Below are 20,618 nucleotides of genomic sequence, written 5' to 3'. Positions count from 1 at the left end.
GGGTGTATATATTGATAGTTTTAAGGCTCTTGATAGATGTTCACAAACTGTTCTATAGGATGGTTGTACGTATCACCACTATTTATCTCCCACCAATACCACATGAGAGTTTCCCTTTCCTTGCAAACTGGAAAAGGATCCTCTTGACTCATAGACTGTGTTGATATGAACACACCCTCCTGGATGCAGCTCTAAGCTATATTCACAGCAGCTGGAGGCTAGGCAATCCTGCTAACAGTGGCTCTCTCTGGAAGCCTGTCCTGGGCATCCTGACCATCACCCGGGATTCATCAGGCACCTCACTTGTCCTGTGCAGAGCTCCGTGCTGTGTGCAGTTCGCTCCAGCCTTCTTGCTCCTTCAGGTTTAGAGTAGGGTTGGGGTTTCGGAATGTGAAGCCGGAAGGAACTATATTCCGCAGGAAGAGTTCCGGGATTGCGATGCAGAAAGCCGAAAGCACCAAGATACGTTACTGGTGAGGACTTCTTACCAGCTGACAGCAGTTGTAGGAAAAGAAAGTAGTTTCATTTTCCTTCCTCTCTCCTACCCCTTCCCTATTTCTTCCCTCCTTCCCTCCCTCTCTCCCTTCCTTCAACTGGAAGGATAAATACATCACACTGGGGAGAGAGTAAGAAAACATCAGTAACCAGGTGCGTCCTTTGCTGTATTGAGCTTAGCTTCCCTCTAGATTTCTGTCAGCTTCCAGGAAACAGGCACAGGATCTAATCTGTTCACTCAGTTCCCAGCATAGCACCTGGAACTTAATAGCCATTGTAATACATGTGAACCAGGTGAATTCAGTTCTTCCCCTTAATTCATACCAATGTAAAAGGGGCTTCAGAAACAGAGTCTGGTCATAGCTGGAGATACTCTTGGTAAGACCCGCACCGTCAGGTGAGGTCATGTCCTCGCTACGGGTCCTGGGAGGAAAGATTGCGTTGCCCGTGGATACAGTGCCCCGCTAGCCCCACTTTTTTCTCTTCTCTCTCACTTTCTGGGGCGTTATACATTGTTTTATCCTTTTTTTTTCTTGCTGACCTGGAGTGTGAAAGTTTTATACGTGTAGTGGTTGGCAATATTTATGTTGCTGGTGATTTGGCTGTGTTTTACCTGATGGTTATTTACTGTGTTTGTCTCTGCTGGTTTGTCTTATTGGGCCTTAACATCTTTCAAAAGTTTGCTTTGCTGCAAGACTGACTTCCTCTCCAGTCTTTGGTCTCAGTGGTGTCGCTTTTTCATGGGCCATTTACTCACTTGGCAGTTGCTGTAGAGCCTTAAATAGCTTGTGAAGATGCACAGTCTTGGGGAACTTGCGGTGAACGCAGCTGAAAGACGTGAGCTTCTTCCTCCATTAACAGAGAACAGCGTCAGTTTCATCCAGGCCCCGGGGATGTGGCGAGCCGATTCCAGACCACCGTGGTAGAGCAGATGCACAGTAGAGAGAGCCGTGCGCAGTGTTTGGTTTCCCAGTGCATTTAAAAACTATGTTTATACTGTAGTATTACATTATACTGTATGTTAAGCATGCGGTAGGATTATGTCTAAAAAAATGTACATACCTTAATTTAAAAACACTTTAAAAATGCTAACCATCATCTGAGCCTTCAGAGAGTCACAATGTTTTTGCAATAGTAACATCAAAGATAACTGATCACAGATCACTGTAGCAAATATGGTAAGAATGAAAAGTTTTTAGGATAGTGAGAATTACTGAAATTGACACAGACAGAATAGCCATCATCAAAAAATCTACAAACAATAAATGCTTGAGGGGGTGTGGAGAAAAGGGAACCCTCTTGCACTGTTGGTGGGAATGTAAATTGATACAGCCACTATGGAGAACAGTATGGAGGTTTCTCAAAAAACTAAAAATAGAACTACCATATGACCCAGCAATCCCACTACTGGGCATATACCCTGAGAAAACCATAATTCAAAAAGAGTCATGTACCAAAATGTTCATTGCAACACTATTTACAATAGCCAGGACACGGAAGCAACCTAAGTGTCCATCGACAGATGAATGGATAAAGAAGATGTGGCACATATATGCAATGGAATATTACTCAGCCATAAAAAGGAACAAAACTGAGTTATTTGTGGTGAGGTGGATGGACCTAGAGTCTGTCATACAGAGTGAAGTAAGTCAGAAAGAGAAAAATAAATACTGTATGTTAACACCTATATGTGGAATCTAAAGAAAAAAAGAAAAATGGTTCTGATAACCTAAGGGCAGGACAAGAATAAAGATGCAGAAGTAGAGAACGGACTTGAGGACACGGGAAGGGGGAAGGGTAAGCTGGGATGAAGTGAGAGAGTAGCATGGACGTATATACACTACCAAATGTAAAATAGATAGCTCGTGGGAAGCAGCTGCATAGCACAGGGAGATCAGCTCGGTGCTTTGTGACCACCTAGAGGCGTGGGATAGGGAGGGTGGGAGGGAGACGCAAGAGGGAAAGGATATGGGGATATATGTATACATATAGCTGATTCACTTTGTTATAAAGCAGAAACTAGCACAACATTGTAAAGCAATTATACTCCAATAAAGATGTTAAAAAAATAAAATAAATAAAATGTGACACAGAGACATGAAGTGAGCAAACGCTGCTGGGAAAATGGCGCTGGTTGACTTGCTCGATGTAGGGTTGCCACAAACCTTCAATTTGTTAAAAAAAAAAAAAGCAATATCTGCGAAGTGCAGTAAAGTGAAGTCAGTCTGTACTGACTTAGCTTTTTCTTTCTTGTCCTTGAATATAACTCCACTGTGAGCCACTTTAAATGATGAGCTCCTTTGTTTCCTGTTTTCAGAGTAGCAGAATGGGGGCTTCCCTGGTGGCACAGTGGTTAAAAATCCACCTGCCAATGCAGGGGACAGAGGTTTGAGCTCTGCTCCAGGAAGATCCCACATGCCACGGAGCACCTGAGCCTGTGAGCCACAACTACTGAGCCTGCTCTCTAGAGCCCATGAGCCACAACTACTGAGACCGTGTGTCACAACTACTGAAGCCCATGCGACTAGACCCCGTGCTCCGCAACAAGAGAAGCCACTGCAGTGAGAAGCCCACGCACCACAATGAAGAGTAGCCCCCGCTCGCCACAACTAGAGAAAGTCCATGCACGGCAATGAAGACCCAACGCACCCAAAAAAAAAAAAAAAAAAAGCAAGGAGCAGAACGATGAGCTATAGGATTCCAAGTGTGATCTGTCTTCATTCTGTTCCTTTAGATTTGCGCTGTCTGCTCAGGGGCAGCATTTCTGCTTCCCTCATTGTAGAACTGCATGATCCAAAGCTGAATTGTGTGGGTCAGTTGAGGAAGTGAGCCTTTGCCCAGTGCAATGATGGATAGCAGTTATGGGCAACGGTGGTAGGTAGCAGATTCCTCTTCGTCCTACATGTCAGCATGATTTTCTTCTGAAGTAACATCTTGTATTAACTTGATTACCTGCCGTGAGCTCTCTGTAGTTTGTTGACTCATTTGATCAGAGCTTGTTGCTGATTCAGTCAAGGGTTCCTGACGTACATACATACCTGTTCCTGCTTCCAGGCCTTCGCTGGAAACGTGCTGTTTCCTCCTCCTGGACTGCTCGTCCGTGTGTCCGCCTGCTCGTCACATGGCTAAATCCCACATCCCCTCTAAGATGTCAGTTTCAGCGTCATTTCCTCAGGGAGGCCCTACCAACCCCAGCCCAGATTTCATCTCCTTGGATCTTTATACATAGCATCCTGTCTCTGTGGTAGCACTTTAAATGGTTGCTTAAATTGTGGGTTTTGGTGCAACTATTTGCCCACTCTTGGTCTGGGTATTTAATGGAATATTTTTAGTATATTTAGTGAAAAGGTTTGATTTTCTTAATAATGTACCCCTGCTTCTAAGTAGGTGTTTGGGAAGCAGTTGTTGATTGAATGTGTGTGTGTGTGTGTGTGAATTGTTGTGCCATAATGAGGACCCTCCACCCCCTTCTTTTATCCCAGACCGTAATCCTAACCTTGAACAGCCGTGTCCCACATCAGTGACCTCAGATATTTAGTCACCATAAGCAGCCCCAAATTTTATGATCTACTGAGGTTAATCATCGTCATCGCTGGAGACGAATGGAAATCAACTAGAGATTTGTAGAAGCAAAAAGGAAGTAAAACGGTTGCTATAATCACAGTAGATTGAGAAAAATGTTTGAAACAGGTAGTTTGTCTCATTATAAATTGAGATGCTTATTGCAAAAAAGTAAAACATTCAGAAATGAATAAAGTAATCACAAGCATTCACAATCCTTCCACCAGGAAATAATGATTGGTTTATATTTGTAATATTTACTTATATTTTATACTATATATGTTTAATTGTACATCAGGTACTATAATCATGCATTCTAAAAAGTATCTTAGAAAAACAACATCGAGCTCTCACTCGATACACAGCTCTGTGTTCTGCTTTTTCTTTTACCACTTTCCTGGGAACTTGTCCCCAGGTCATCCAACACTCTTCTTCATCCCATGTTTATATCATCATGTAACTCTTTTTTTTTTTTGCGGTACGCGGGCCTCTCACTGTTGTGGCCTCTCCCGTTGCAGAGCACAGGCTCTGGACGCGCAGGTGCAGTGGCCATGGCTCACGGGCCCAGCCGCTCTGCGGCATGTGGGATCTTCCTGGACCGGGGCACGAACCCGTGTCCCCTGCATCGGCAGGCGGACTCTCAACCACTGCGCCACCAGGGAAGCCCCATCATGTAACTCTCGCTTCATCATTGAGGACTCTTGGAACTATTTCTCCTTTTTGCCCACATAAATTGATTACAGTGCAATTAATCAGCTTATATAAATCTTTCCCACTTTATTATTTGTCAGCTAAATCCACACACCCCAGAATTCTTTATTTGACGATATCTGCTGCTTACATTAAAACAACAAGGGGAGGAACAGAGAGAGAGACGTCAGAGAGAAATCAGGAAGGGAGGCTTGAGACCTAGAAGAGGCGATGGCAGGGGAGGGCTGGGGGAGGGCGGCCAGCCCCAGGGAGGTACACAGGGGCTGCCGAGACCTCCCTTAGCCCCGTGGATGTGAGGCTCATGTTTCAAGCCCTGCCTGGTTGAGCGTGTGAGCATCGTGTCCCTAAGCACGCGGTATCAAAGGAGTACAGGTGTGCAAAGTAGACCCGGAGAGCTCTTCACTTCAGGAATGTCTTGCCAGGGCAGAGGAGCTGTGGTGCATTTCAAGTCTTTTTCACGTCTTCAAACCCCCCTTCTCTGCCCACAAATATGCACAGCTTCTCTTTTCCTAAACGAACCTCCTCTTGGGCTACCCCGTGTAGATCCCACCAAACCGTTTCATCAGGATCATCTACCAGGTACATTTCCAGCCATGTGAGATTGCTCCCATAAAGCATGGTGCATCTGTATTCTGAAATGGCATGATACTAAACTGTGTTGTGGAATGATAGGTAATGTTTTCGGGATTTGTCCAAGGTGTGTATTAGGAGGAAAAGGCTACACAATAAACTCTGTTGTCAGCTTTCATCCGTGTGCGTGTGTGTTCGGCTGGGAGGCCGAAGGCTGTTTACCAAGATACCGTGATCGTGGTGAGGGACTTGACTGCATTTTACTCCCCTGTATTTTCTACCTTTGCTGCAGTTAATTACTTTCATCTTGAGAAGGCTGGAAGCACCGCCGGTTGTTATTTCTTAGGGCACAGAGAACTCTGCCCTGGCTGACGTCATTGCCTCCCCGCCCAGGTGTTCTGTGACTCTGTGTAATTGGGGTCTGGTGCTCAGCCTATGCCACTGACTTCAAAGCTCTACCTGGAGTGCTCATTAGTTGAACACCTACTATGTGCCTTGCAGAAGGCCCTCAGATACACAGCTCAGCTGGGTCTCTGTCCTCCAGGAGCCCTGGTGGACAGGGCTCTGCCTATCCTCTGTGACCTGTAGGGTCCCGGGTGGTCTGGGCCCTTCTTGGGCCCCTTCTCTCATCCCATCACTGTCCCCTGGTTGCACCTGCTTTCGCCATTCCAGTCTTGCTGTGCTCGCCGCGTGCCACACGTTGCCCCTCGTCATTGGCCTGGCTTCCCTCGTGTGCCGGCACCAGCTGCATCCTCGTGGTCACGCCCTCGCTCAGCCCTCTCTCCACCCTCCCTCCTGGCTTCAGGCTATTCCACAGCACGTATCACAAAAACATTTTCACTGTTGGTTAGCTCTCCTTCTCCCCCCACTCCCACTAGAATGGAAGGTTTATGACGGCAGGGGCTTGGCTCCTTTTGCTGAGTCTCAGGGCCTGGGACAGTGCCGGGCACGTGAATGGCTTGTTGATCAAATGAATTGATGGTGCGTGAGCCACTAGCTCCTGTTCCTCATGCTCAGTGCCTTGCTTGTTTCTTTCGTTTTCCTTCTCCTATGTTTGTTCCACTCGATTTTCCCACTCCCCACACTGTGGCCATTGTTCTGTCCGTCTGTCAAGCCAGGCCCAGCTCAGATAGACAGCGAGGCCCCCTCCCATGCATGCAGCTATAAATGCTCTCCCTCCACCCCGGCACGGAAAAAATGGAACTTTCTCCTTGGGCTCCTCACGTACTGTGTGATCCATACACACTTACAATTCACGCTTAAGACCTGAAGACAGTTTGTCCGTTCTGTGTGTCTAACACACTGCCTTGCACATAGTAGGTGCTTGTTAAAGGTTTGTTGGATGCACACATATTTCACTTACAATTCACGCTTAAGACCTGAAGACAGTTTGTCCATTCTGTGTGTCTAACACACTGCCTTGCACATAGTAGGTGCTCGTTAAAGGTTTGCTGGACATGGGGCAGGCATGGCTGAATGAAGTGGCAGGAACATTCCCTGTGGCACACTGTTCTGGTCTGTCCACAGAGGAGAGGTCCATCTGGGAGTGGTGAGTCATATTCAACTCTGGGAGGCTGTTTCTGGGGTACACGTTGCCGTGGTTTGGTTAAGGAGGTGAGATGGAATTCCAGAGTTGAAGTAGGAATGGAGGAGGAGTAAGAAGAGGTGAACTTTGCCCTTGACTTCTCTAAAGAGGAGGTCACCTTGGGCCTCTCCCTGATCCGCCCCCCCAACCCCCAGGCCTCAGTCTCCTGGCCTGTACAGTAGTGGGAGGACAGGAGCAGGGGTGTCTGGTGGGCGACGGGCGTGTGTGCCGAGTTGATTGCATGATCTCTTGTACTTTTTTTTTTTTTGCGGTACTCGGGCCTCTCACCGTTGCGGCCTCTCCCGTTGCAGAGCACAGGCTCTGGACGCGCAGGCTCAGCGGCCATGGCTCACGGGCCCAGCCGCTCCGCGGCATGTGGGATTTTCCCGGACCGGGGCACGAACCCGTGTCCCCTGCATCGGCAGGCGGACTCTCAACCACTGCGCCACCAGGGAAGCCCTCTTTTTCTTTTTAAACTCTTAATTTTGAGGAAATGGGAATCATTATTTATCAAGGGGATCCTCTCTCTCTGTCTTTAACTGCTCATCTCCAGCCTCATTTAAGGGCCCATCCTTCTCTGCCAGTCACTGCAGTGTGTGTGGTCTTCCAGACTCTGCACTAAGCTCCTTTATTCACATTCCATACCTGTGTCCTGGGTAATTCCTATCCAGATGCTGGTGAATTCCAAGTCTGTATGTCCATCCTTGATGACGGCCCAAGCGCTAGATCTTCGTTTGTATCCCCCGCCTGCCGGACGTCTCAATTTGGTTGACCCTGGAATCATTAGATTCAACATGTGTAAAATCGAGCTTACTTTCTTGAAGGCAGCATAGGGATAAACTGTGGGCTCTGGAGTCGATTGATTCTGCCATTTACTGGAGTCGTGGCCACTGCTCGTGTGTAGAAGGGGGGAAGGGTGGCACCTACGTCACAGGACCATTGTGAGAGTCAAATGCGAGTCCTCAGACCCAGGTGTGGAATGACTCTTTCGTGGATGTTGATACAGATACTTTGTACGTACGGTCTTGTTTGATGAGACGGATGGGCTCGTTATTTTCTTTGAGGGAGGGCTCGTTTTCTTCAAAGTTATTTTCTTCAAATTTTCTTTGAGGGAGGGCTCGTTATTTTCTTCAAAGTCTGTAAAAATCAAGCATCCAAGATTAAATAACTCATGCTTAGCCTCACAACCACTAGCATTTGTATTCGGACCAGTTGACCTTTTAGCACAGCCTCTTGGCCGTGAAGCTCGGCTTCCCCACCCACTGTGTGACCCGGCCAGAAACCTGAGGGTCATCTTTGACTCTTTCTTTCCCATCACAACCTCCAACAAAATCCAGCCCATTAGCAGGTTTTCTCAACTGAACCCCTGCGTATCAGAAGATACTGGCATTTCCTTATCCCAGTGATCCTGGGTCCTGCCTCCATCATCTCTTGTTTCCGTGACGACACAGGCCTCCTGATCTGGTTCGTGGCTTCTCCTCTCATGTGTTCTCTGTGGGCTCTCTAACAACCCTGTTCCAAGACACTTTTCTGCCACTGTCTTTGGGGTCAGGTGCAGAGTCCTCAATATAACTTCCAAGGCCCTGCACCGTGTGGCTTCTCGTGTCCCGTTGAGCTTCACGTCTTGCCCCTCCCCTCACAGGAAGCCGAGACCTGGCTTTATTGAGCTGCTGCACCATGCGAGGAAGAGTGGCACAGCCTGGGCGGAAGTTCCCTTGGGAGGCTTGCCTTGATTCTAGGTCCTACCAAATTCTGAGACCAGCACCCGCTCGGTGTGTTACAACCCTTTGTCCTTCCTCATCCTGGCTGTGACACACTGGGTGCGCCCCTCATGTTTATTCCACTGTCACTTACAGACTGGGAGCCCCACGGAGGCAGGGACATATCTCACTTCCGGACCTCTGTATCCCCTGTGCCTTGCACAGCGCCTGGCACTGTGCTCAGTAAAATACGTAGGTGCCCAGAGTGTCACACTGGAGATGAAGCTATTAAAACTCACATTTCATGACTTTCTGAGACCACACAACTCATTAGAAACAGTTGCAGTGGTTAGCAGCACAGATTTTAATACCAAACTGATTCAAGCCCTCCCTCTGCTACTTACCTCATCTAAGCCTCAGTTTCCTGTTTTATAAAATGGGGATGAGACCTGCTAGGGTTAGGAGAACAAAGTGAGGGTATTGCATGCTCAGTGCCAGGACAGGCACCTGCACGTTGTAAACTGTCTGGTGATAGGTTTTCATTCGAACCTCTCAGAGCAGCATTTGCCTTGTGACACTGTCAGAGCAGAGCGACATTGTCTGCTGATGGGCACATTGAGCTGATGTTCACAGAAAGTGTAAATCAAGAATAAAGACAGTTCTGTTAGGAAAATCCTCAGGTTTTGAAAGTGTTTTATCTGGTGATTTTATTTTATTTTTTTTTGACTGTAATTATCTCTAGAAAGACTAAACTGTACCGAAGTCTAAAAATATGTACTAGGAAGCATTCCCAAGGTTCTGTTTATCGTTATATAAAAGAGAATGATCGTATATGAACTTAAATGAAACCCTGTATCGGCTTAGCGTGATGGCATGTGGATTGGGCTCCAGAAGTGGCAAATCCCTTTCATACACTATATTTACGTGATTGATTTCTCATGGATGGCGGTGCCTGTAATCCACAGATCATTTTCATTTGATAGAAAGATAAATATAACCCTAAATGGTAAGTTTCAATGAAGGATTTAATATTCTTATTATATATCACAAACTGGAGCATTGCTCATAAAATGAACGAATTGAGGATGTTTTGGAAGCAGGCTATCGTGGGTTCAAGCCCTGGTTCCACCACATCTTACCATCATGACCTTGGACAAGTTCTTTCAGACCTCTGAGCTCTGGGTTTCTCATCTGTTAAATAGATCGGGTACTCTGTGCCATCTTCAGGATTTGCTGGGAAGGCAGAGTAATAAGCAAACGTGTAAATCACTCAGCACTGCCCTCAGTTCTGCTTGCAAAACCCCCCAGACATCTTACTCTCAATTTTAGCCCAAATTAAATTGGTAACAGATCTATTTGAAAATTCGTTAGCTCATGGTAAAGGTAACCGTTGCCAACCTGGATTATCTTATCCAAGGAGAACAGTTGACTGATGAATTTTTCCATAGTTCAGCTTCTTAGCTGTACTTGCTATCCACCACAACAGGAAAACGTTTAAGAATTACAGTTCATGCTGTTTAAAAGGTATAGTGAAACCTTGCAGTAATTCAGTCTAGTATTTGAGAAAAAGTCAACTTGTTATCAATATTTTAGCGAGTTGTTTTAAAATTCCCAGTGACCTAGCCCCCTTTAGTTTGCTACCACTATGGTCAATCTGTTCATAATCTCTGTAGCCCCCATAGCTCCAATGTCATATAACCACTAACTACAGGAGGATCTCGAGAATCCTCCATACAGTATAACCATTTATAAAGTAGTAAAAACATGAATTTGACTTCTGTGGGCAATTATCGTTGGTACTTAGTTATTATTAGTGCTCTAGTTATCATGGGAAGTGTGTAAAACATAATAGCTAACTCTTTGGAGAATTTGCTTCAAGAAATGATTGGAAAATGTGATCTGTATAAGAAGACGTTTCAATTTGTGCATGGCTACTGGCTTTTAAGTACCTTACTGTTTTGCTCCTGATGTTCCCACTGTTAATTCTTTTCTTAATTGATGTCTGTGCTCTCTCTCTCTCTCTCTCATCTCCCTGGCAGTCTTTTCCCTATAAAAGGACCCATCTGTCTAAGGTAGAGATTTTCCATTTTTCTGTACTAATCAGTGGCTAGGCTGCATGGGGTAGGCACGCTTCTCGTTTAGAAGTCTCCCTTAACTCTGCTTGTCCCGTACAGTGGTGTTTTGTTTGCTTTCCTTCAAGTAAAATATGTTCTTTTCAGCCTGAATTCAAGCACTCCCAAAGTATGTCTAATTTATAATCATAGTCATAGAGCAAAGAATACATTTTAAACTTGCTAACCCATAATGATTAAAAAGCGTACCTGACAAACCAGTGTTCTTTGTAATATGTAACTACATATAGAGAATAAGAGAGTGAAAAAAGCTCTTTCAGAAAAGTAACTCATTTTCATTTGATTTATTAGACTTGAATTTGAGCGGCAACAGCGTGAAGAACTTGAGAAATTAGAAAGTAAAAGGTAAGCCACGTGGTAGGAGTCATAACACCACAGAGTGGGTGGGTGCCTGTGTTGATGTCCTAGGCTGAGATCACCTGTGTCTGTGTCCTCTCCCTCTGGCTCCGTGTCCATCATTTACACGTCTGATGACTGTAGCTCCTTTCTCTTTAGCTGGTTAGTTTTACTTCACGTTTGAATTTTTTAAATAGTTCATCTTCAAATACTTGTGAGACGGGGGAGTAGAGTCAGTAGGCAAATTTAATACACTCTTTAAGCGTAATACATCAAATGTAGACTTGTTTAAATTTAACTAAAAAGTATTTCTTCCTTAATAATATCCTGAGTTTTAAAAAAGCCGAAAGAATGACACTTTCCCTTCTTATGCCTCCTCACTTTTTAAACATCTTTCCTTATGCTGATCAGCCATTTGTATTTCCTTTTCTAATCTGCCTCTGCATGTTCTCAGCTCCCTTTCCTTTTGGGGGGTGTGTGTGTGTGTGTGTGTGTGTGTGTGTGTGTTTAATTGATTTGGAGAGCATTTTTTATATGTTTTGAGTGTAATTCTTTGATAAAACTAAGTAGTTTTCTTTTTTTTCCTGTCCTATTTAACAAGCCAAGAAATGGACCAAGGATAGATATTAGAATAGAAAGTAAGGCCGCAGAAAATCTACACCCTGGCTATTTATTTTCTAGAGTGTGGGGTCTGGATGTTACAGATGAATTAGTTCAGCTCACAGCATCATGGACGATAGGTCTTGGGTGGCTCAGGAGATGGAGGCCGTGCATGCGTACTCTGACGTGCCCTGTGTTCTTGCTTTGGAGGCAACCCTGACCTCGAAACATTGACTTAGCACCCAGTGGGGACCCTTTGCTCTCTAAGACACAACATGACATGTAACCGCCAGAATCATGCATTGAAGTATTCTAATGGAGACTGACGTTATTTTCAATGTTATGCATTAATAAACTAATATTTTGGATCATTTGGTGATTACCATTTGTCCTAAACTAGTGATTAAATAGCGTGTAGTTATTTGAGCTGGAACAATGAAGTGTCGATTATCTTGACTTTGATATTTGACCCTGATGAGTTGAGGACAGCATAAGCATTTTTATTTAATGTCATTTTGTAACCGAATTTCCATTGAGTTTTAGCCTTTGGGCTGAATAAAATCATTCACATTTAATTTAAATTGGGCATGCCTCTTTCTCTTTGAGCTCAGGGGGCTTTAAAAATTATATCATGCATAACACATTATGCTTATAGGTTCTGCAAAGAAATGATAGCAGAAGCTACTTCAGGAGATTAGGCAAATGATATGTTGGACAGTTACAGAGTAAAAAAATTAAACAGCATGCTGCTGGATATTAAAAGGAAAGTACTGATCTCTTTTTTTTTTTTTTTTTTTAAATTTAGTGAAGGGTGTGTGGTGTATGTCCATTTCTAGGAGGTATCAGTTTAGGGAGAAGTTAGAGCAGGTTTTGAACCTAGCGCTCAAATAATGATCAGTCAACGATTTGCATTTCAGAAAACTCATAGAAGAGATGGAGGAAAAGCAAAAGTCCGACAAGGCTGCGCTGGAGCGGATGCAGCAGGAGGTGGAGACCCAGCGCAAGGAGACGGAGATCGTGCAGCTACAGATCCGCAAGCAGGAGGAGAGCCTCAAGCGCCGCAGCTTCCACCTGGAGAGCAAGCTCAAGGACCTGATGGCCGAAAAGGAGCGGTTCGAGGAGGAGAGGCTGAGGGAGCAGCAGGAGACTGAGCTGCAGAAGAAGAAACAGGAAGAGGAGCGCTTTCTCCGCGTCCGGGAAGAGCTCCAGCGGCTGCAAGAACTCAACAGCCACGAGAAGGCCGAGAAGGTTCAGATATTTCAGGAGCTGGAGCAACTCAAAAGGGAAAAAGAGGAGCAGTGTGTCAGGCTGGAGCAGGAGAGGAGGCGGCTGGAGGGGCAAGAGGAGGAGCAGGTCCTGCGCGTGGCGCGCCTGGAGGAGCAGCTCCGGGAGAAGCGGGAGCTGGTCCGGCTGCCGCGGCTCGGGGAGGCGCAGCGCGCGGAGGCGGAGCGGCAGGACCTCGAGGGCATCCGCGCATGTCTCCTGCGGGCCAAGGAGGCCTGTGCCGAGGGGGACGGCGACGGCCGGGAGCTCGAACGGGCGCAGCTGCGTTTCTTAGCGTTCAAGCGAAGGCAGCTGGCCGCGCTGACCACCCTGGAGAAGGAGCTGGTTCAGCAGAAGGAGCTCCTGAAAAAGGAAGTGGAGGAAGAACGTGAAATCCTGGAGCGCTTAAAATCTGGCAGCAAGGAAGAATCGAGGTTGTTGTTCAAGAAGGATGGTGGTGCCGCAGATGGCCCCCACGCGGCTGGAGATGCGGAGCAGATCAAGCCGGCAGAGGGGAGGCTGCAGTGTAAGGAGAGCCAGCTCCAGTATCTCCTGCAGCATCATTTGCCGAGGCTGTTGGAAGAGAAACAGAGAGCCTGCGAGATCCTCGACCGAGGTCCTCTCGGCCTGGACAACACTCTCTACCAAGTGGAGAAAGAGATGGAAGAAAAAGAAGAGCAGCTCGCGCAGTACCAGGCCAGCGCCAGCCAGCTGCAGAAGCTCCAGGCCACCTTCGAGTTCACGGCCAACGTGGCCCGTCAGGAGGAGAAGGTGAGGCGGAAGGAAAAGGAGATCCTGGAATCCCGGGAGCAGCAGCAGAGGGAGGCGCTGGAGCGGGCGGTGGCCCGGCTGGAGCGGAGGCACTCTGCGCTGCAGCGGCGCTACGCCCGGGGCCTGGGGGCCGAGGAGCGGAGGCCGAAGCCGGCCACCTTGACCGCCGGCGGCAGCGAGCGGTCCGGGCTCCGGGCCGGCCTGGGGGCCGAGCAGGAAGCCCTGGAGAAGGACCGGGAGAGGTGAGCCGAGCCCGAGGGGACGCCTGCCACACCCTCCGTGCCCCACGGCATTAACCCTCGGGCTGTGATGGCGCGGCTTCTAGCCCTGGTGCTGTGTCTCTCACTGTTGTTTGAAAAAGTAATTCTGTAGCCTTTATGTTTTCTGATTCACTGGCAAATGCTTAGCCTTCTTTTCTTTTTCCTTAGGATCCTTGGTTTAGAGTCACTGGCCTAAAGTTGGAAAAAACACACAAACTAAGCCCATGTCTGTTACCTCACTGACCTCTGACTGTGTGTTTAATATTTGATAAACAGGGAAGACTGAGAAAGCTTCCAGCCGGATTCCCCCTCCCTCCTTCGGTGCTCTCCCCAAACCCCATTCCCTTTCGTTGACTCCTTTTCCCTCTGCTGCCCTTTCCCTCCCCTTCCTCCCTCTCCCCCCCCCCCCACCATGTCTTCTCTGGGACCTTGACCAGCACTTGTTCACAGGTTCCATAAACACTGATTTCCACACCTGGCAGCGAACTGAAAAATATTCCTCCCCCCACCCCTGCTGATTCTCAGTGTTTGAGAATCCAGAGGGACACCTCAGGATTCTGTATTAAAAAATAAACAAGCAAAGCTCTCTAGATGTTCCAAACATGGTGGTCTATCCAGGCATGTTAGGTCATGATTCTCTGATATTATTTTCGATGTTGTGAACTAGGGAGTAGCGCTGTTTTCATGATAAAGGAAGAATATTTCTCTTCCTCTACCTGTTGCCTGTCACCTTGCTTCTCAGAGGTAGGATCTCAAGACAAATAAATACGTGAACTGGGGGATGCTTTTTCTGCTAACCCTGCAGACGCGATGCCAAGACTCAGAGAGACTGGTGGCCGCCTGTTGTGCAGACGTCATCGGATTTGGGGTCCTGCAAGGGGGCTTTGTGCCCTTCCCAACCCCTTCCTGCCCTGCTGGCCTTGGGCAGGCTCTTCCACCTTGGGGCCGCAGTGTCCTTACCCTCATGAGGAGGGCATGGGCCTGTGTATTTTCTGTAGTTCCAGACCCTTTGGTCTGTTGAGATCTTAACTGAAGCCCAGGTTACGGGGGCCTGGAATGCTGCCCCCTCCCCAGGAGCCCTCCCCTCACAGCACCTCCCGAGGGGCTGCAGCAGAAGCCCGGAGTGCTGGCCTCTAGGAGCCCAGCTTGACATTGGCAGAGGCCTGGGATCCATGCTGATGATGAGGCATGACCTACTGGGAGGTGTTGCCTGAGCCCCTGTCCACCATTTTGCCTGAAAAGGTCGGGACAGCCTCCTTTCAAACAATCTGCTTAAACTGGATTCTGTTTACCAAACTCTCCAGTAATCCCCCCAGGCAAAACAGTGACAGGTGACAATCAAAAACCATAATGCTGTGACTTCAGAGAAATAGGTCTGTGGTTTAAGAAAATGATTGTAGGTACCTTATGTAAATGAAATTGCTGGACAAAGGTCTAGCCCCAGGAAATTTACAGCAGTGGAGGGCACGCTCTCTCTTTGTATCCTGCGCTGTGCAGTGAGAATGCAGCAGGGGCTTGGGGCCTTATGTCCTGGCTTTTGTCAACCGGCTTCGCTCCCTGGCCATTTAGTATTAATACTCGATTATAGTGGATACACTGTAATGATTTCCCGATGTCAGCTTTTCTCCAGAAGCCACGCAAAGGAGGCTTTTAGCTTCCTGTGTTTTGATGGAGTAGACTTTGCAAAGCCCTAATTCAGGCCAGCGAATTTTGAGCGCTTTGCTCTGGCTTTGATGGTCCTGCAGGCTTCTGGGGGTACTGGTGTTGTGTCTTATTATCTCTGGGTTCTCATGGCTGAGCCAGGGCCCGCTGTGCACCCTGAGCTGACCTCTTGTGAATTTCCAAAGTGCCAAATATCAAATTCACGTGGAGCCAGATTGGACCAACGGTGCACTTGGCTTTCCCTGTCAGCTTGCTTTATGAGCGAGATTTAATCATTTTCTTTCTTCTTTCTCCTTGATGGTTGATGGGACAAGTGTCAGGCAGTTAGAAAGTGGTAGAGTTGCATCTCGAATCCAGCTTGTGCCCACTTTGTCCTCCTGTCTGCTGACGACAGAGCCACTGCTGGGCAGACCAGTTCTTCTCGTGTGCTGCAACCCTTTCCATGCAAGGCCCTGCTGTCCCTCGCCATGTATAGAAATCCTGCTCAGCCTTCAGGGTCCCACTGGCGCCTCTTTGCTGTGTGGAGTCCTTCCCATTGCCCAGCCCTGAAGGATGTCTTTGAACAACTCTGTAGGCATCATCTTAATTACAAACATTGGCCACCACCTACGTGCATTGGCTCATTTTCCTTACCATCTTTGAGATTCTGTGTTAACCTTGTTCCCTGGTTCTTTGCCCACCACCTGGCCCCTGACATCACTTCTCTGTGCTCAGTCCTTCCTCCTTCAAGAATACTGCATGCTCTGCAGTCTGATCCTCAGTAATCGGTAGACAGATGAAAGGCTGAGTTCAGCTGGGCATTGTCTCCCGCGGACCCAGGAGCTCCTACCCTGGTGATCCCATAATCACATTTCCGAGAGCCAAGACCTTGGCTTTCACGTTCAGGATAGAGCAGTCAAATCACTGCTGGCGACACCAGAGAGCTGGCAGTGTTGTGGCGTGTCAGCATCTGAAACCAGACTCTCTGAATTTTGGACCTGAAGGAATTTGGAGAGACTAGTTGACTCTCTCATTTGATACATGAAGAAATTGAGACCCAGCTGTCATTAACAGTGAGTGGGCTGCAGCCCCTAGATGGTTCTGTGGGCCAAATTTACTGGCAAGTTTGGCCCTCTAGCCTGATGGCCCTGGATTCAGTCATGCCTGGGCCAGTGGGAGACCAGCCATACGCACAGTCGACCTTACATTAGACGTATCATCTGTCGTTGGAAATAAATGTTTGGTTCCACAGCTCATGGTTTATATTAATTTCTCTAGATACTCAGCCTGCTTTCCTAGGTCTCTGTCGCCTGTTTCTGTTTTCCACACCCACTGCCTTAGCCAAAGTGGATTCCTGGTTTTTGTGGTTTAGTCCCTTTGTTTCTGCACCTGGAAAACCACCCACTGTCATTTCCAAATGCCAAATTCCCACTGGCCCGTGAAGACTCAACTTAGAACTGCCTTGACCATGAAGGTTCTCCTAGATTGGCAGTTTTAAAGAATTCTTTAAAGCAGAGATCTCTTTTGTCAAATAGAAATACTTATTGGGATCTGATATGTAGGCTACAACCAACTGTTTTGTTGAAGCTGGGTTTGGGACTCAGAATCCTGCACATCTAGCTCTGAGGATTTGCTGAGCACAGTGGGAATATCTTTGCCCTTGATGGTAGAACTCTCTCCAACTTTTGGGTGCCTATAGCACTTGTCCTGCACCGCTCTTGTGGCCTATTATCACCTTATACCTTGTCTTATAGGTATGTGGTACCTTTTCTACTGGAAGGTAAAGCTCTTTGCACAGTTTTGGTCTGGATCTCCCATGGTTTCTAGGGAAGATTCTCAGGAGATACTGTTAATGAGGGAATTCACATAACTTCCATCTCTGTAGGTTAGAACATGAAATCCAGCAGTTGAAGCAGAAGATCTGTGAGGTCGATGGTGTTCAAAAAGGGCATCGTGGGACCTTGGAGGGAAAACCTGCTTCTTCCAGCTTGCCATCCAGTGCTGAAAAGTCTTACCTGGTCCCCCTGATGGATGCCAGGTACTGGACATTAAATTGATGGCATGCCTATTTCTGATGTGATTTAATGACTCACAGTACCTTATATTGGCCAGTTTGCATATGGAGGACTCTATCAAAGGTGATAAGCAGTACTTGTCCCCACGACATGCTTTGTCCTGATCAGCCGCTGCCTGGCCCGTGGTGGGGTGAGATGTCATTTAAAGGGCCCAAGACCTGAGACCTGACCGGCCAAATCTAAGGAATACTGGTGCAAGGAGTTTGTGTGAGAAGGTAGAATTAAAAGGTTCAGGGAAACCAGTTCATCCAGAAAGAAGTGATACAAGGCTAGGTTGAGAGGAACAAAGTAGAGTTAACTGAATTGTACCAAGAAGGACCTTGTGCTGACAAATAATTTATAGAAGCCATAGATTACAAATAGATGAAGTCTGTCACGAAGACTGTACCAGTATATTCAGAATGATCACGAAGAGCATAAATACAAATCTGATGTTACTATAGGAAAATGATTTTCAACTTGGGTGGCATCATGAATTGCCCTGTGGCTTACAGCCCTCAGCTAAATCAACCTAATCGTTCTTTGCCTATATGAAAATTGACTATTTTTCTCAACCCCATCTACGTCATGGGGACATTTCAAATTGGGCAGTCCTGAGCCCTGGCTGGTAGGAGTTAGGTATTCAGGTATCAAAATGTACTCAGAATGGCATGAGCCTCTATGGTCCTTTAAATCTAGGTCTGCATCTTCTGTGGTGCTCATTTAAAATTTAAGGTCCAGGGAGATTTGTTTCTAAGTGGCCTTGGTTCAGATTCAGTTGCATATGATTTTCTTTACTGAAATACTGAAAGGTTAATGCTGCATTTTATTACCCTAGCTCCATTCTGTGGGGCTGTTTTACCTGTAATATTAATCTCTTTACCCAGCATATCAGAAAGTCATTTAGCCATGGTCAGTAGTACAGAAATGTGTGTAGGATTTTGCATGGGCTTAGAAAGACGCAACCAGATTTTTTATTTTTTAGTGTGCTAAGATGTAAACATGCAGAACACTTCATTTAAAATAATCCGTCTAATTCATTGTCTGTAGAACTGGGGCAGGGAGCCTAGAACTGAGAAAGCCTTGCCTTTGGGCGGCCTGAGCCACTAGAAAGATTTTGATGGAACCCAAATTCTCTCTTTTCCCTGGTTCCTCTGGGTGGATGGCTGTACTTCACACAGTATCCCCTGTATCGTATTGGGTACCAGCTGTTTTCCCTGTATCGTATGGGGTACCAGATATTCGGTTGACAGCTGTTTCTGGCTTCAGCCATCTTGACCCTTCACCAGGCATTTTGGAAGGTCTAGAGACCTTTAAAATGTGGTGTCTCGTGGCCGGGTGCAGAGACAAGACAGAGCAGGAATGATGTGAGACATTGTTCCATCCAATAGTGAAGGCCTGTGGAGAGTGCATCTACTTTTCGTTTTTCCTTTTAATCCTCTGAAATGATTTTGTGTTTTGTGAGAAATAAGAATCATCGTTTTCTGTGTGAGGAAACGGAGGCTCGGTGAATGAAGTGTTGGGTAGTGATGCCTTCTGAGACCGCAGAGTCATCTGGAACCCAAGTTTGCAACTCTCCCCTGTCCTGCAGCAGAGGTTCCGCTCAGGACATAGGGAGGGATTTGGATGGGATCACTGAGTCTCCCTTCTGTTCCCAAGATTCGGTTATTCGTCCAGGCCTCTCTTGTTTGGGGAAAACCCAGATAGTAAACACATGGCATTAGATTTCCTAGAAAGTTGACAAATGTTCCAGAGCCTGAGTTGTGATTACATTTGGCATTTAGAACGAGAAGGTTCCCAGCCGCAAAGGGCATGGTAACGAAAAGATCTCAGAATGCCCTGTGTGGTTACAAGCGGTCACGGACCCCCATCTCTTTTGCTTCCAGAATCAGTGCTTACATTGAAGAAGAAGTCCAGAGGCGCCTTCAGGATCTGCACCGTGTGGTTGGCGATGGCAGCAGTGCACCTGCCGAGACCGTGAAGGTGAGTAAAGGAGCAGGTGATCTGGTTATTCGTTTTCAAGATGACCTTTCAGTAAGGAGCGGGGGTGGGGGGGGTGGGGGGGTCTTTTATGTACTGTTTCTCAGAAAATTGAGATGCAAAATGCTGTAGAAATATTAAATATTGCTTGGGTGGAGCTTAACAGTTTGTAAATAGTATCAATTCAAGAGTAACTTTATTTTAAAATTTTGAACTTCTGGGGGAAATTCTTGAGTGAATATGAAGTTTCCTGAAGTGCTTTATTTACTTTGTTTGATTTATAAAAATTCTACACGTAACACCTTTCTGTTTTCTCCAAAAATATAATCAATTTCCATAAGTATTTAAATGCACTCGATAAATTATCCCAAGTAGAAATATAATTTTGCCTTTGAGAAGATACATACTTGTGACAAGCTGATTTTTATCAAAATAAAGTCATTTCATTTCTACGCTGCAAATTAAGAAGTGTCCTAAGGAAATTTGCCTTTAAAATTGTTCTTCAAATTTTAAGATTAGGAATAAATGGTTCAGTTCCCTTACAGGCAGATGTATCGACAGTGTCCCGTTTACCTTGGGAATATAAATTCTCAAGAAGGGTTGTCATTGTGGAATGACAAGTATGTTTCCTTAGAATTTTGTTCTCATAAATATTGTAATCAAATCATTTTTTCCCTCTTTATGAACATGCTATAGTTTAATATAGAGGGCTTTTATTTTCTTTTCAGGATAATGAGAAACTTCACAATGGCACCGTTCAACGTAAGCTAAAATATGAGGTAGGTAATGACTTTTCAGGTTGATAGGGTTGCCTTAAATTACAGCATGCTTGTGTGATTAAATTTTCTTAATGTTTAGTTGCGTGATTAGAATTTCAAGGTCTCAGTGAGATTAATGGCTAATAAGCAAGGCAAGCTATTATATGACTTAAAATTAAATCGAATCCTGCTGGTTGCAAA

At 46.3% G+C, this 20,618-nt stretch overlaps 1 protein-coding gene across 2 annotated transcripts in view; it reads left to right on the top strand.

Moving 5' to 3' along the window:
- KIF16B (kinesin family member 16B) overlaps positions 1-20,618 on the top strand; it is a 280,446-nt gene that overhangs the window by 159,110 nt on the left and 100,718 nt on the right. Inside the window, exons 18-23 of one of the 2 annotated variants that reach the window (XM_060123761.1) lie at positions 10,662-10,694; positions 11,046-11,099; positions 12,608-13,966; positions 17,511-17,663; positions 19,566-19,662; positions 20,388-20,438. In XM_060123761.1, coding sequence (XP_059979744.1) covers positions 10,662-10,694; positions 11,046-11,099; positions 12,608-13,966; positions 17,511-17,663; positions 19,566-19,662; positions 20,388-20,438 — 1,747 coding nt within the window. The remainder of the gene's footprint in view (positions 1-10,661; positions 10,695-11,045; positions 11,100-12,607; positions 13,967-17,510; positions 17,664-19,565; positions 19,663-20,387; positions 20,439-20,618) is intronic. The other variant, XM_060123762.1, reaches the window with a different exon arrangement.

The sequence above is a fragment of the Lagenorhynchus albirostris genome, chromosome 15, assembly GCF_949774975.1.
Source record: "Lagenorhynchus albirostris chromosome 15, mLagAlb1.1, whole genome shotgun sequence".
NCBI classification, from domain to species: Eukaryota; Metazoa; Chordata; class Mammalia; order Artiodactyla; family Delphinidae; genus Lagenorhynchus; species Lagenorhynchus albirostris.
This window is presented reverse-complemented; position numbering and strand designations above follow the sequence as displayed.